At 40.6% G+C, this 15,843-nt stretch overlaps 1 protein-coding gene across 1 annotated transcript in view; it reads right to left on the bottom strand.

Moving 5' to 3' along the window:
• The window catches only part of LOC104537935 (melanopsin-like), a 34,621-nt gene that overhangs the window by 14,011 nt on the left and 4,767 nt on the right, over positions 1 to 15,843 (bottom strand). The window contains exons 2-5 of the mRNA XM_010180958.1: positions 4,932 to 5,074; positions 2,572 to 2,705; positions 877 to 1,080; positions 525 to 696 (exon numbers count right to left, since the gene is read on the bottom strand). Coding sequence (XP_010179260.1) covers positions 525 to 696; positions 877 to 1,080; positions 2,572 to 2,705; positions 4,932 to 5,074 — 653 coding nt within the window. The remainder of the gene's footprint in view (positions 1 to 524; positions 697 to 876; positions 1,081 to 2,571; positions 2,706 to 4,931; positions 5,075 to 15,843) is intronic.

Below are 15,843 nucleotides of genomic sequence, written 5' to 3'. Positions count from 1 at the left end.
AAGAGTGTCCTAACAAGCACAGCCAGATTTTGTGCATGCAGTTGTGATGCTTGAGTGAACCAAAAGGTCTTCTGGGATGCCTGCCTTAAATAAAACTGTCAAAAAATATGAGGACTGTTATGTTTACAGAGCAGCTCAATGGCAGATGACGGCATTGCTACATGCTATTTATTGTCTCTTGGGGCTGAAAACTGCTGGAATTCACAGGGACCATGTTCTTTGTACTGCAAATCTGAAACACAAATAATCCAAACTATGAAATTATCTGATGTACTATTAATTACCACACTCTGGGCTAAGATTAAAACCACAGAGTCTTCTGTTCCTGCTACAAAATATGTGCATTCGTTCCAGTTTTCACATTGGCAAAAATACTTCTCCAGTTACAGCTGTTAATAATCTACTACTTTATTTCCAATCTCAATTCAGAATAATTTTTTATTCAGATTTTTCTTCAGTTAAAGAAATGGAGAAAATCTTCTTATAAAAAAGCGAGATTTACGTATTTCAGCTACATTGCTTACCTGCCAGTACGCCTTATGGCCAGGAACATGGATAAATAGCAATGGAATATTATTATCAGGGGAATAAAAAACACGCAGCAGCATAAAATCATGGTGTAACTTCTGTTTGCAGGGGAGTAGGTCACATAGTCCCACGTACAGGATATCATCAAACCCTCAGGCACATAGGAACCTATGAAATACATGGAATACATTATTCACACATACACCCAATAGGTGCAGATATATGGTACAACACAAATCATCAGGTGGTGGTTAGGCACCCACTTGAGAACTTATCAAAAACCTCATTTTTTCTGCAAAAGCAGACTACATAGGGAATGATAGAAAAGGTAGAGAGTGGACAACATACTCCAGCCGAAGAGCGGAGCCACACTCCATCCCAGAGAGTACAGCCACACAATGGCAATGACCTGCATGGTGCGCTTCTTTGAAGTCCACTGCATGGATTGCAGGGGCTTAGTGATCACAAGGTAGCGGTCAACAGAAATAGCCAATAAAGTCATCATGGAGGTTATTCCGAAGAGGGCCCCACAGAAAGCATACAAGTCACAGCCTGAAGCAGAAAAATGGCAATGTCAGGGATTTTCTTAAAACAGTTGCATGTTTTCACTCAGAGCCTGACATGATAAACCTCCCATTTTTTTCCAGCTCAAGACTTCTCTCTCATTAGTAGAATTTTATTAGACTCACAATGTCATAATTATTAAGTGTTTATAAGAAAAACCACAAATATTAATAAAATAAAAACATATGCATTTAGCAAGTCCTATTCTCCACTGTGGGCTGCAACTGGGAACATTTTGTCAATGGAAAACTGCCTCAAAGAAAATCCAATCTAATTAAAGTTACATTTTCCTGGACTGATGCCCAATATATTGATCTTAACAGGCTGCAGCAGACATTTGTCTAATGACAGATGGGTGTTTCAAAAACTGACTTTGGTTTATGTGGCTTAAAAATGTAGAAGTGATTTAAATTTGATGGCTAAAAGACCAAAAACAGAGCTCCAGCTCCTTTATTTAAAAAAAAACTGATAGTTTTTACATGCAACAAGTTTTTCCCCTCCTTGCATTCAGGCATTGTGCTAGCAGATGAGAACTTGTAGAGTTACACTGTCTCTAATCCGATTCAGAAACCTGTGTCAAATGATGGTTCATTTTCTGAGATTTTGCATCAGCCCCTGTGTTTATAGACCACAGCCCACTGGGAATGGAAGGCAGTCGAAATACCGGATTTAACCTTAAAGCAGACTTCTAAAGTCTTTATAAGTAACCTGCAGTTAAGGACCAAATCCCACTTAACCCAAATCAATTGCTTCATTTGTGGCAGCATGGTATTTTACACTGATTTATCTGAGGGAGTGAGCAAGACTCAAAACATACTCAAAATAAAGAAGGGCCCTTTCTGCACTGCTAAATACACGGTCTCTGGGCTTGCTCTGCCAATACAGAACCACTACTTGGTGCAAATTTTCACCCAATGATCTGATGAGCAGTACCAAGCAGAGCGTCGAGCCTTCTGAGGAACTTTCTATACTCATATTTCAGCTATAATTTGAGCATGGATCACCTTTTTTTTCTTGCAGTTGGAAAAAAATGAGCTTAAATTTGCAAAGAGTCCTCAACTGACTATTTTTATTTAAATCTCTTAATTAAATGTAAGAATCATAGAAGCATGCTAATGGATATCAACATACTTTTCCAAATAATAATATTAACTCCTTCCTAAGCCAATACAGAAAAAAATATTTATGACTTAATAAAACACTTCTACCCATATTTAGCCATAGCATCTGCCCTCACAAGCTACAGGGTAACGATTACATGTTGATGTTGATTCCGTTCTTTCCAAAATAAGCAAGATGAAGAATCAAATCAACAGCACAACATATGTGCCATCATACTGACTGGTGATGCCAAGAACCTGGGTTTTCCCTCAAGAGTCTTGTGCTGCTGTCTCCAAGGCACAAGCCAAGGCTGCCATGGCTAAAATAGGCTGCAGGCAGCGTAGAGCTGGTGAGGAATGAATTAGTGTTGAAAAGTACCAATGTCTCCAAGTATCCACTCTGTGTGCAGGCTGTTGACAAAGCACATGGGTGCCTGAGAAGCCGACATCAGGAAGTCGCTCACGGCCAAATTCATTATAAAGTAGTTTTGGGGTGTCCTCAGCTTCTTGTTGCTTAAAAACAGGAGAAATACATCATTTTAAATAGACAAAGTGAACAGTTAACTTTATAACTGGGCTTATTAGTATAAAGAAATACTATTCATGTTGAAATCGGTGGTTACTTACAGTCAATCCGTTGCTAATCATCAATTACTGCAGCTAGAGAAGCAGTAATTTCAAAACGATGACTGACAATCGCAGGGGGTAAAAGGGATCGTTTCCTCTTCAAACTGAGGAGGATTCCAGTTGTCTTGAAAAATAAGTATTTCTTTAGGAGAAGAGCAGTTTCTTATAAGAGCACTGACACTGAGCATGTCCCACACTGCACGAAACCAGGATCTGAAGCCGGTTACAGAACCAAAGGACCTGCTTTCGGTGAATTTTTAAAAGCTGCTGACCTGAAGAGTCACCATATTACCACTAAACTAAATGACCCTTTGCAAAGTGCTGTGGCGCAAACAGAGCACACAAAGAGATCTTAAATAAAACACCAACTTTTGTTCATATACATCTTCTAAGAGAAAACAAAAACACTCAGCTGCAGATGAACAGGCAATATTAAATGCTACAAGAAGAAGCATCAAAGCAGCAGCTAGTCTGCAAGCAAAGTTTATCCAAAGAAAGCAAACAGCACTTTCAGGGTTTTTTTCACATATTTCATCACCTCATGTAGTCTTAGGGATATCTGGAGTCATCACCTTGTAGTAAACTTTCAGCTGGTTTTCAAGATTATCCTTGGCTCTGGCTTAGAAGAATAAAAATACTGGTAACATGATAAAGAACCTTTCACTTTTACGTGGGGTTATTTGGTTGAATATGCCTTTGTTCCTCAGAACAAATATTATGTCCCACTACAAAAGTTAGATTAATTTGTGAGTCCAGCTCACCCAAATCTACCCTAAAAGTGGCACTTCTGAGGGATATACAGAGCAGGTGTAGTACCTCGATGTAGTAGTACCTCAATGTGAACCACCGTATGGCTAAGTGCATAACAAAGTAAACTGCTTTGATGCCTAGAGTTTGAATTCAGGGCAAATTTGGATTTTCACAGTGTAAGGTACATATAATACAAAAAGAAGTGACTTTGCACACTCTGTGAAACACCGGGAAGAACCAGGATTTTATAAATAGCTTTGGTCTTGGAACTCACACTCAGTAATTCTCAACAGTTTGAAATAATTGTTTCTTTTCCCCCAGATGCCTCCTTCAGTGTAGGAAGCTGAACCACTGAGGCCTCTCTGCTGTGCTTTGAAATATCAGTATTTGCAGCTGACATTAATTTCTTTCCTCAGGCTGATAAAGAGATACCGAAAAAGAAATAGAGAAAGCCATCTCAATGCTTCTGCAATTCTAACAAAATCTTGGGTCTCATAACTGCCCACAACAACTGCGTGAGAAGGAGCAGAGTTCACACCTTTGCAGGTACTTAGCTGCCTATGGAGATTTTCCTATTCTGTCAGTTTAAAGTTTTTATTACACCAACTAAAGCAAACAAGTTTCAAGAAAAATAGAGAGCTTGTGCTGCATTTCCAAAATCATGAAGGTAGCAGGGAATTCAGTTTCTCCTCTATCTCGTATTAAAAGCCATTTATTCAAAATAACTAAACTAATTTATTAATCTTAAACATTTAGGAATAGGAAACTAACACTTGGTTCATAACCCACTGGTGTTTCTAGCACTGTAAGCCCCCTCTGCATCACCATGCACGGTAACAGCAAGCAGTGAGCAAGAAGGATTTGGAAATCCAGCATCACAGTGTGGGACGGAGAAAGGCTATTTTTTTTTCATGTGATTTTTACATACTCTAGCTGCAGTAGCTTTGGCTGTCTGTTACACTGCCAGAAGCCAAGAGAGCACACAAATTGACAGAAATCCTATGATTCGCCTGAAGCGGGGAATGCACTGATGGCATCAGCTCATTTCATGGAGTGCATTGCTTGCTTGGTCCTTCCAGGGCATCTGCGCTGCTGGGAAAAGCATCAGCTTTTGTCAAGTAATTCTGCAATTTCTTGATTTCTTTAATTCCTTAAAACATAAGGAATTTACACTGAGGTTAACAGTGATGTGCGTGGGTCTGTGTGGAGAAAGGAGGGGGGTTGCCTTCCCCCAACCCCATTTGTTGCTATCAGCCTTTGCTTGGAGATTTAATCCCAGAGGGAACAAACACAGCACATCTGCACACAGGCACATGTGAACCTCAAAGCCAGTAACATTGACCATACGAGGAAATTTTGTACCTGTAAAATGCGTAGAGGACTAGGAGGTTTCCAATGATGCCGATGGAGCCAATGATGAGCACGCACGCTCCTACGGTGTAAAGAACGTGGTCGGGGATCTCTGCCTTGGTCACAGCATGCGACTGGGTGCCCATGTTCAAACCCTGCATGGAAAACAGGAAAAAAAGAGAACTTAGCCCTTTCAGGATGCTTAACACACAGGGACACGTGCTCAGCCCATTGAAGAAAGGCACAGCATTCACTCCCACAGCTCGTGCAAATGAAATACACACCTCTGCCTGCGCTCTTCTCACATCCCCTACAATCAAGTTTCCCTCAAGTAGCCTTCGTTACTTTATTTAACAATACAGGGTTATATTAAACAAACAAACAGACGAACAATGAAGGAAACCAACTGGAAAACATATTAAGGAAGTTACAATGATGACGTGAAAAAAGCAAGTATGTGCTGGCTCAAAATTTGCTCTGGGTAACTGCTGCACTTTGAGCACAGAGTGAGCTGACAACATAAACTTCAGTTCAACAAGGAATAGCCCATCACACTTCAGTTTTATTAGGAGTACTAATATCAAATCCTGCCCTTACAAACATTAAATCCCCTAGGTTTCCCCAGGATCCCTATCCACTTACAGTGCTGCAAAACCTGGAAATTCCCCAAGGAAAAGGTAGGAAAGCAGAGGTACAACAGCAGCAGTAGCATCACCTGTGTAAGCAGAAATACAGTAAATAGTTGTGACACTTCTTTGCCTTTTATCTCCAGCACATGAATAAAATCCCACCAACTCTCTAGATTTTTCTATTTAAGCAAATTCAGATTTATCACCAGCTAAATTCAGCAGCAGGGCAGCCTACAGCAAATCCACTCAGCTCTCATTAGCGTTACCCATGAGAAGAGACTGAAATGCCTGATGGAGATTCCTATTTACCGAGTCAGAAGCAGCTAAGCCATGCAGAGCACTCACATGCATGGGCAGATCTGGACATCTCAGTCAAAGGTACGGCACCGTGTCACAGCCAAGCACCTGCTCCCCATCGCCACGCTTTGTCGCTGTGTAGCTGTGGGAAAAGGCCGATTTGGGTCTGCAGGAGAGGAGCTGGGTGACAGAGAAGGTTCATGGTGATAACTACCACCCCAATGGTAGTATTTAAGTGGCCATTTGAAAGTGGTGGGAACAGCCTTTTTCCCCCCCCGCTGCTCAACTCCAATTCTGCTGCTTCTCCTTTCTGCCTTCTATCATCCCTCAGTCATCGATTGGTGGACAGCTCCTTCCTTGTACCACAGTGCTAGCTGTGGGCATTATCCCCTTGACTGTGCGATCCCACTGGGGTACCCCCTGGAGTGGGTTGCATTTGGCAGCAGGGAGCGTCCAGCGAGGTGGATAGGATGCCCTCAGCATCCCCAAAACAGCTGGACTGCAGCAGAAACGGCGACAGCAAAGCTCTTGGGGTTGAAGTGATGTTGTAAATGGCACAAAAGCTATAGCTTCAGAGCAGAAAGCTGCTTTCAAGACTACCCAGCAGTCTGACAGCCTCTACCCATAAGAGGATGGCTACCACCACCATGACACTTCGCCAGAGATAACATCATTGTAAAAGTAGAAAGAAATGAAAGGGAGCGTCTGCCCATGTTGGCTGCACCACAGTGCTGTCACTGCCATTCCCAGCAGTTAAACAGCAAGAAAAAATGCTTCATGCTGGGAAGCATTTACTCTTGCAGAAGGTGTGAGAGGCAGCATAAGAGCAGGCAGAACATGGGAAGGTAGCTCAGCACAGAAATGCCTGGTGTGACCAGGCGCAGACTGTTCTGTGCTTCCAGAGTAAATTAACCATGATAAACTCCTTTCCTCTTCCCTCAAACCCAAATTAACCATGATAAACTTCTTTCCTCTTCCCTCAAACCCAATCTCCTTAGCAGCCTGTATGCACTGAATCCAAAACCTGCCTCATTCCTGGCTACGTGCACCAGAGGCTAAGCTGGGGAGAAAAGGGAAGGATCCTTTTTTTTCCTTCTTTTACAGCTTATCTGTGAGGCATGCTCAGGATTTACCCCTATATAGATGGTTATTATATAGTGGACTATTATATATATGTTGTAATTCAGGGCAACGAGTACTTGCCTGTCATATGCATTTTGCTTCACTTCTTCATATGGGAACTCACGGTTGCAGAAATTCATTTGAGAAATGGACTATGAATTTCACACCCAAAGGTGTCTCTCCTTATCTCTCTGCTGAGGAGAAGCTGACTTCAACATTTTGGCCTCATTTATTCAGTTACAGGTGGTGAGCTGTGTCAAAAGCTGAAAAATGCCCATGTGATGCATTTGTAAACTCAGATTACAGTTTGCTGCCACTACTGGATGAATTATAAACTATTGATGCTACAGAGCGGAATTTAGAAGGCAATAAATACAGGGGATTACACAGAGCCTGCAATCGCAGCGAGAAGCTCGAGTGAGGGATGTTTAGATTACACAGGCTTTGGAGAAGGGATCTTGCCTTCAGGGAAGCCCATAAAACAACATGTCTGCTTTTCCAGCAATGTTAATATAGCAGTAAAAACAACTTTAAGATCTGAATGAAAAGTCAGCTACTTATACACTCTGCCAGTGTTAACCTGAGACAGCAGGATGTGGCAGGCATCCAGCTGTAAGAAATGTGGTAAACTCGTGAAGACAGAAAACCATGTATAACACTGTAATTTAGATCTAAGAGGATGTCTACATGTATGTCTATACATATTTCAACAGAAAACCTCAATTTTTATGAAAAAAAAAAATTTCATTAAACTAGTGGGAGTTTTCTAAATAAAATAGGCTAAACCAGTACAAATGTCTGCAAATGAATCAAGGAGTATTTATATCTCCTCCTGATCTCATAATTTCACCAACTTGGCATAATTTCATAACAGAAAGATCAAAGAAGAAAGATTTAAATACTCTTGAGTTGAGAATTTAAGATCTACTCTTTTGAACAAATTTGCTTTTCTAATGCAGAGGCTTTCTCAGTACAGAATAACACTCAGCTGGAGACAAACAATATCATCAAGGCTTTAAGATATTCACAGAATTTAAGCTTTTTCTCTTTTCCTACAGTAGCACCACTGAGAAGCTGGCCTTTTTGGTAACTTTGATTAACGAGCTAAATACTTAATAATGTAAATATATTACTATATGAAGATGAGGACTAGAAAGATGAAAAAAAAAATATAAGCTTCATGACAAGCTCTAATGAGAAGCTGGTTTTTGGCTGATGTTCTCAAGAGCTGTTACCACTCTCTGAATTTTTGGTACTTCAATTTTATTCATATTACTCAGAAGAAACTAAAATCATAGGAGAATATTCTGAGATGTAATTACTCTTTCTGACCCAAGAAAACCCATATAACTGCTACAAAACTTTACCAGTGACTTGGTACCCAGGAGAGCAGCTAAGTGCAGCAGGTTGCATTAGGTATAGTCACTGTTGTGTCTTATTGAGTTACATCTATATTAGCCTCTTTTAGCAACAAAAAGATGTATGGTCAATGATAGCTGGTACAAATTAGCAAAAAAATCAATTTATATTACAGAAGGGTCCTGCCTTTTTGGTTTAGCATAGCAGGGATTTTGTATGCATCTCAGAGTACCGCTTTCTAACTGCTAGAATACACTGGGCAGTTACACTTCAGGCCATTCTTTTCCATTTTATTAACAGCGAACTCAGGCTCCCTGTGACTGCAATCAGAAAATTTACAAAGCTAAAAGCCATGCTGTGAGATGCTTCTCCAGCTCCAGCTGTTTCACATCGTCACGGTGATGCACGGCTGCCCTGGATTCAGCACATCTGTCTCCATAAACTGCATTTATGGGTGCTCAGTAATATCGAAGTCAGGTAATGTAGAATGAAAAGCCTGTTCTGTATGAGTCACAGCCTGGATCCTTCTCTTTAATGGTCTGATTTAAAGTAGAGACAATGAAGGAAGGCCTTACATTTAATTCAACAAATATACCAAATCTGTAAAGGGTGAAGTGAGTTTTTAGGGTCTCACATGAGATGCGGTCACCTGTACATCTTTTCCCCGGGCTGGCTTTGCCTCCCTCTGTTTGTGGTCCTGGGATAGAATCCCAGACACTCTGCTGCAGACACATCTGTTTCCTAAGCAAAGAGTTTAAAGACACCATCCAGAATGACCTGATTGTTTCACTCAAAAATACAAAGGTAAACAAGCAGCCCATGAAGATGCCAGCAATCGCAGTGCAGCCAGCTTCTGGCATACTTGCCTCTCCTGTACTCACTTCGTGTGGCTTCTTCTAAATTCATGCTACAATCACTTGAGTTTAGACTCTGTGAGATCTGACAACTCACATAAATCATGGGGTGGCCTTTGATGAGATGTGACTACAACACCAGAATGCTGTCACCTACATGGCTGCTCGGAGGGCTTTCCTGACAGGGTGACTAACAGATTTGCAGGCAAATAGAGGATAAACAATTAACAGCTGTCCCTCAACTAGCTGGCAAAGAAAGCAGACACGAGATACAAAAATAAACTTGGTCCATTTCTCCCAAAATAAAGATAAAACTTAACAGAGGAGGAAAGCTATGAAATCTTCTGTAATTTGATTTTTAGTGATAAAACAATGTCCAGATATTAAAGCCATCTGTTTCTGCTTTCCAGCTGGTGAGATTAATGAAGATTGCAATGCAGAAGACAAAAAATTGTGGTTAAAAAAATCAGGAGGGGAAGGGCAGGTCTCCTTCAGTGGGTAGGGGTAGAAAATAATGGATTGAATTCGGAGATCGTGGTATGATTGGTATTAGGTGGATATGAGTATCTTAACCCTTATTTATGCTCTGATTTTGGTCATGGTTGCAGGCTTATCTTGTGGAAGTGATTTACGTTAAAATGAGCTTAAGTAAGGGCATGCTTACATGGGGGATTAATGTGCACTAACGAGGGAATGAATTAACAGCACAGCAGCCTTCTTGTGCTGACACACTATATGGATTCAGAAAGTAGAAGTTTGATTTTACTGTACAAAAAACTTAAAACTTAACATATAGTCACTCTTGGAAGTTTTAAAGAAAAATAATAAACAACATTGAGGCATGAAGAGATGGGAGCAATTCACATGTGCCAGTCCGCAGATGTGTTTGAAGTAGCTCATTGAACTGAAGCAGTTACCAGGTAATACTTGCTAAATTCCTTGTAATTTCACTGGTGTTCAGTGTAAGAGGTAATTTCAGTATGAAACACCGTCTGATTTGAAATGGCAATGAAATATCTGAATAAATCTTGTCTATAATGAATATCTTGTCTGTGTGAACTCTTGAATCAGCAAGCTGGAGACCATTGCTATCTGGCTACTATGGCAGAGCTAGTGACAGCCAGGTATTTTTCAAAATATCATGTATTTAAAATGAATACTTATAGATAATATCATTAATACCTTTGGTGTTAAAAAAACAACCAACCAACCAAAAAAACCTCCCAACAACTTTGTTTGTTCTGGTGAACAGTATTGCATTACAACACCACACAGTAAATACAGATTAATTCGGTCCTCAGAAAGTCAAATCGAACCACAGTCATCCACATGTGGAAAAGTTACTTTTCTTATCACACTCTGGGTGACACTCCTCTTCCACAGCTCGCTCCAGTCAGTTCACATGCCAAGGCCAGGAGCACTCAAACACATATTTATAGCGTGCATTTAATCAAGATGACAATTGGTTTAGCAAACTGAGCTGTGGATTTGATGCAATTCATCTACAAGTGACAAACAAGAACAGGACCTGACAGAGCTGGGTACAACAGGACAAACAGCAAAGGCAGCTGGGTACCAGGGTCAGGCAACTGCTCCAGAACTAGGCAGATACTTATCCAGATTGATGTTGTAAGGTTACAGAAAAACTCTGAGAATTTTTTCTATGATAAAATATATATCTAATTAATTCCTTTTCAAGAAGCGCTTCAGGGCTGTTACTGAACTGGACAGCTAGTTGAAAGAAAAACATGTAATATTTGACTTCAAGACTCATTTGGAGCAGATACCCTTTAGATCTCACATTTAGCATAGCCCTTGCTTTGACAAGATGCTTGTTTTCAGAGCCTTGGTATCTGTGTTTAAACTTCTCCTAGTTGTAAGAAATCTAATGCACATGGTTGAGGGAATAGAAAAATCTCAAAAGAGCCCAATGAGAAAACCATTGAAACATGATCAAAGTTATAAATATCATGAGAATAAACCAGATAGATACTCAACAAGGTAGGCAAACTCAGGTGTCTACATATCCAGCCTTATAAGTCAATGTAAGCAAGGAGTATTAATAATTCATGTTTTATAATTAATAAGATGTGATATAAAAGTTATTCACATGAGAATAATACAGCAATCAGAAGTAAACAATAAAAATCAAAACAAGTAAAGTTTAATATCTGCTTGTTACAAAGTTATCTAAGGGCTTATTTTCATCTGGAGACTAACAGAACCTTAAAATGTAAGGTCTGTTCTAGAAAGCAGACGGACATTATTTTCTGTGTATGTTCCCAGCCACATCACTGTTTTTTTCATTTGTTTCTCTCAGTTAAAAAAAAAATAAATAAAAGGAAACAACAACAAAAAATGACCTCAGCTGAAAGCCAACCGGCTGGCTTGCATGCCAGCTCGAGCACTCTCTGCCCCACTTGGGTAAGAGTTAGGAAACATGATGGCCCACTCAACATCTTGCAAGTTATCCTACTGAGCAACCTGGCCTTGGGAGGAACACTGTGTAACTCGCGCCCTTGTTTTTGTGGGGAAGCACTCGCAAGTAACTACCACTTTTTTTTTTCCCTGCCTTAATCTGAGTTACTGCAATCGAACCTTCAGGCAACAGATTTTTTTTTCTTTTTCCAAGACCAGAAAGTGTTAAAGCAATATACCAGAGGCAGAATTTCTGAGGGCATTTCTGTTCCCGTACTGGTGTAGTCATGTAATCAAGACAGGTAGCATTACTCAGGTTATCACAACATTTTTCTCTACAGAAATTTTGTGCTTTATTTAAACACATCTGAATCTAACATGAGAGTGCAAAACCTAAAAGAAGCAAGTACAACCATTACTTCAGCATTCTGGAAAAACAAGTGAATAAAAGCCCACTACCAGAGGCCATTAATACTCATTTGAGTCAGGGGTTTAGTCTGTCTTCTCCTTCTCCCCTCTCAAAGGCTTACACCCCAGCACAGCGAGTTCCTTACTGTAACACTTGAGATACTCAACATATTGTGCCCTGGGCCCTAAATGCCTTCAAAATTATCTGGTGTCATGCCCAAATGCACCCCAAATTATAACATGAGCTCTACATACCTAGGCAGGCAACATGCTGAACTAATTTAATCAATGCTAACACTGCATCAAAATTAGCTGAATTATTACAGTTCAGTGCATATTTGTTTTGTCCGTGAGGGAATGGATGACTGATGATAGCACAGAGAAACAACAAAGCAGTAGGCAGAAATCTCAGGATATATTCTTTTAGAGTATGTTAAAGAAAAGCACGTGTAGTCAAAACATGATATAGAGTTATTCCCTTCAACAGAAGCAAACTTGCAGTCTTCAAGGAGAAATAATTTATACTCTACAGCAAGTATTTAAGGTTTTATCTTCTCATGTGTTATGCATCATACTTTCATAGGTTATTTTTCTCCCTCTGTGCATCTTACTGCTAATTGCAGCTCCTTAATAATCACACAAAGTTTACCTAGGATTAAAAAATATCCCTTTATTCTATGTTTGCCATGAGAGTGCCCTGACCTCGCTGTCACTGTTACCCTTTGGCATAACACACGCTCCTCACCTGAACTGCTCTTTGCTCTCCTCCTCCTCTGGGCTCCTGTAGCTTCTCCTGGTTCCTTTTACTCATCCCCGGCTGCCAGACAGCTGCTGCTCCTGTTTCACGAGCCACAGATGCCTCTGACCGGGATGCTCCCGCTCCAGCCTGCCCATCATGCATCAAAAGCAATTTCATGGGATGCTGCTGCTTGCTGATGGCAACACAGTGCCACAGCACCCATCACCTGCCCGGACAGAGCCCTCTCCTGCTCCTGTGGCCCCAGGCTCCAGGCCACACCACAGGAAACACGACTGCCAGGTAATGCTCATATGTTAATGCTTTTAACACAAGTGCATGAAGAAACCTCTTTGCCTTTCCAAAAACGATGGCACCGCATTTTGAAATGCTGATTTCTGCCAGTGGATATAATAATATCTGCCCTGAGGTTTCAAAGACCTTGGACATGTACTCCAGCTTCTGGACAGCTAGACTTCTGTATTTTAATTTTTAAAAGAGCACATTTTCTTCCTTACTGTTGGTAACTCAGCACGAATCCTTCACCAGGCACCTCTGGCTTTATACATCTCGTCTAGACACTAGTAGTTTTTTCATTGCACTGTTCTGCTCCTCGGGGAGACCCACTGGGCTGTTGCCAGATCTGTCTGTGAAAATTGCCTTGAGAAGTGAGCCCTGCATTTTATATAGATACTGTGAAAATATGGGTTTATTTTTAAGGATTGTGGGGAAAAAAAAAGAAATCATCAGCTGACATCATCAGCTTTTCAAAAGGTGACTACAAAATGAACATACATCCCAATCAGTTAAGGCAAGATGTTAATTACTTACGCTAATCCTATATAGAATGGTGAGGTGAGGGTGGAGGGCAACTTAAAGCAGCCCCCCAGCTTCTTGATGCCATTTGAATTGTTCCATTGTGTACATTTAGGAACTTGAAAACTGGTGAAAGCAGTCAGATCAGAGGCCCACGAGCTCCCCTACCTTACACCTGACAATGTCTGGCAACAGATGCTTTTAGGGGAAGAACAGCAAGTACACATTCTGTCTGTTAACTCTAAGCACATTTGTGATATTACTATGAACACAGTAACATTTAGTTTATGTTTTGATGAAAGAACTGTCTGATCACAGTAAGCTGAGGATTATTCCCTTGTAATATCTGCTTGCTTCCATTTAATATCGCTCTGTGCATAGAAAGCGGGTGTGCAGAGGGCAGATCCAGGCTCTTCCCAGAGGTGCGCAGTGAATGGACAAGAGAGAGCAGACACAAATCACAGCAGGCAAAGATTTCCATGAGATGGGTGAAGCACAGAAATGGGGGCCCAGAGAGAGTGCACACCCCTTATCCTCAGTGAATTTCAAAATACTAAGGTTAGCCCTGCTGGGAGAAGGAGGTGGGACTTGACAACCACCCTTCCAACCTAAAATAGTGCATGATGCCAGCAATAAACCCTTCCAAAACATACAGTTTAAAAATATGGGTTTAAATCATACTTAAAATGAAATATTATTTCAGTTACTTGAGGACAGATATGCTGTCTCAGTAAACTGAAAATCTTTCTAGCTGCTGCCTTTTACTTTCACAAGGATCTGGGGACAGACAACAAAAGCCAAATGGATCTACATGTGTTTTGTACCCAGACAGTGTAGACTCACTTCAATCTCTACTGGGACCATATTTCTTGGATAGGAAGGCTGCAGTAAGTGCTCCACTACATTTGTTAACACTTTCTTCTACTGTGCCTCTAAGTCCCGTATGCAAAGACAGATTTCCAGAGGTTTTTAGAAACTTCACACTCATTGATTGCATCCACTTTTCTCCTGTGTTGCTAAAAATACTCCTTGGTGTTTATCTGCACTGTTAGATGCCCAAGTATCATGAAAATCTGGCTTTGGAATATTTTACAATCAATTTTAGAGAATTTAACTGGATCAGTGGCATATTGCTCAGTCCAATGGCCTATGCATTTTAGTCTGTCAGATTCCCAGTACATACTTTAAATACTCTGTTTATAATAAAGCACCTAGCCACCACAGGTAGTGGAAATGACTGAGAAGAGAAGGAAATTATCATCAGGTGAGACATATTCAAGACCACCCATCTCTGCAGTGAAAGGTAAAGCTTTATTGCCAAATGAAAGCATTTGGGAGTAGCACAACCTCCTTTAACTCTCCAAAACAAGAATAAAACAAACTCTCATCATGAAGGAGATCATAACTTTTCTAGTTGCCTGGCAGGTTAAACACTTAGAAATTCCTTGTAACATTGCTAAAGAGACCAAAGAGACCAACATCCAACAGGTAAAAGTGGCAACTCCATTTACAAGCAGCAAGCTACTGCAGTATTGAAGACTTATTTCAGAGGAAGATTGAAGCAGCACTGGGAAACTAATAAGGAACTACAATATGGGCATAATTAGAGAGCAACTACCACAATCAAAAGACTCACAGATTTATAAAATACTAAAATAACAGAGCATGTTTTGACACATTTAATAGGAATAGGTATGTATATTAGAAGTAATTTATGTATGACTCAGAAAACTTAATTAACTCATAGCAGTGCTCTTCTTGAAAGAAGAAACAGTATCTCACACAAAAGCAAGTGCCTTTAGTTTGGTCTGGAGAAGCATCAAGACAACTTTAATATAGCAGTGAAGGAACTTCATCCTTTCCCTCTCCACTGCCGTAGGTAGCACACTGAAGATAGGGACGGGGCAGTTGTTTTAATGTGATCTCTTAATTCTGCAGACCTTTTTTCAAGACTCTATGAAAGGTGACAAAAGTTTTAGCACATCTATATTAGGAAACACCATCTTCCTCTCACCCTCACAACAATTTCCAGATCTGGGGTGCACTTGAAGCAACAGCTACATTGCCTTTGCAGCATCAGCTTGGAACTACAATGAACTACCAGAACAGCAAATCTCAGTACAAGGCAGCTTCTTTTTGGGACTTAGGGAGAAAGTGCTATTTTCCAAAAGGAGAAGCCCACAAGCCAGTTAGGCTCAAGCCTGTTTTTACTGTGCCAAGTCAGAAAGCCTCAGGGAGTCCTCACAAGTTTTTTCTGCAGAGCCCAACCTCTCATCTCAGACAAA

This window comes from Mesitornis unicolor, unplaced genomic scaffold, assembly GCF_000695765.1.
Source record: "Mesitornis unicolor isolate BGI_N332 unplaced genomic scaffold, ASM69576v1 scaffold17933, whole genome shotgun sequence".
Classification (NCBI taxonomy): Eukaryota; Metazoa; Chordata; class Aves; order Mesitornithiformes; family Mesitornithidae; genus Mesitornis; species Mesitornis unicolor.
The sequence above is the reverse complement of the archived record's forward strand: the minus strand, read 5'-3'. Positions and strand labels throughout refer to the sequence as shown.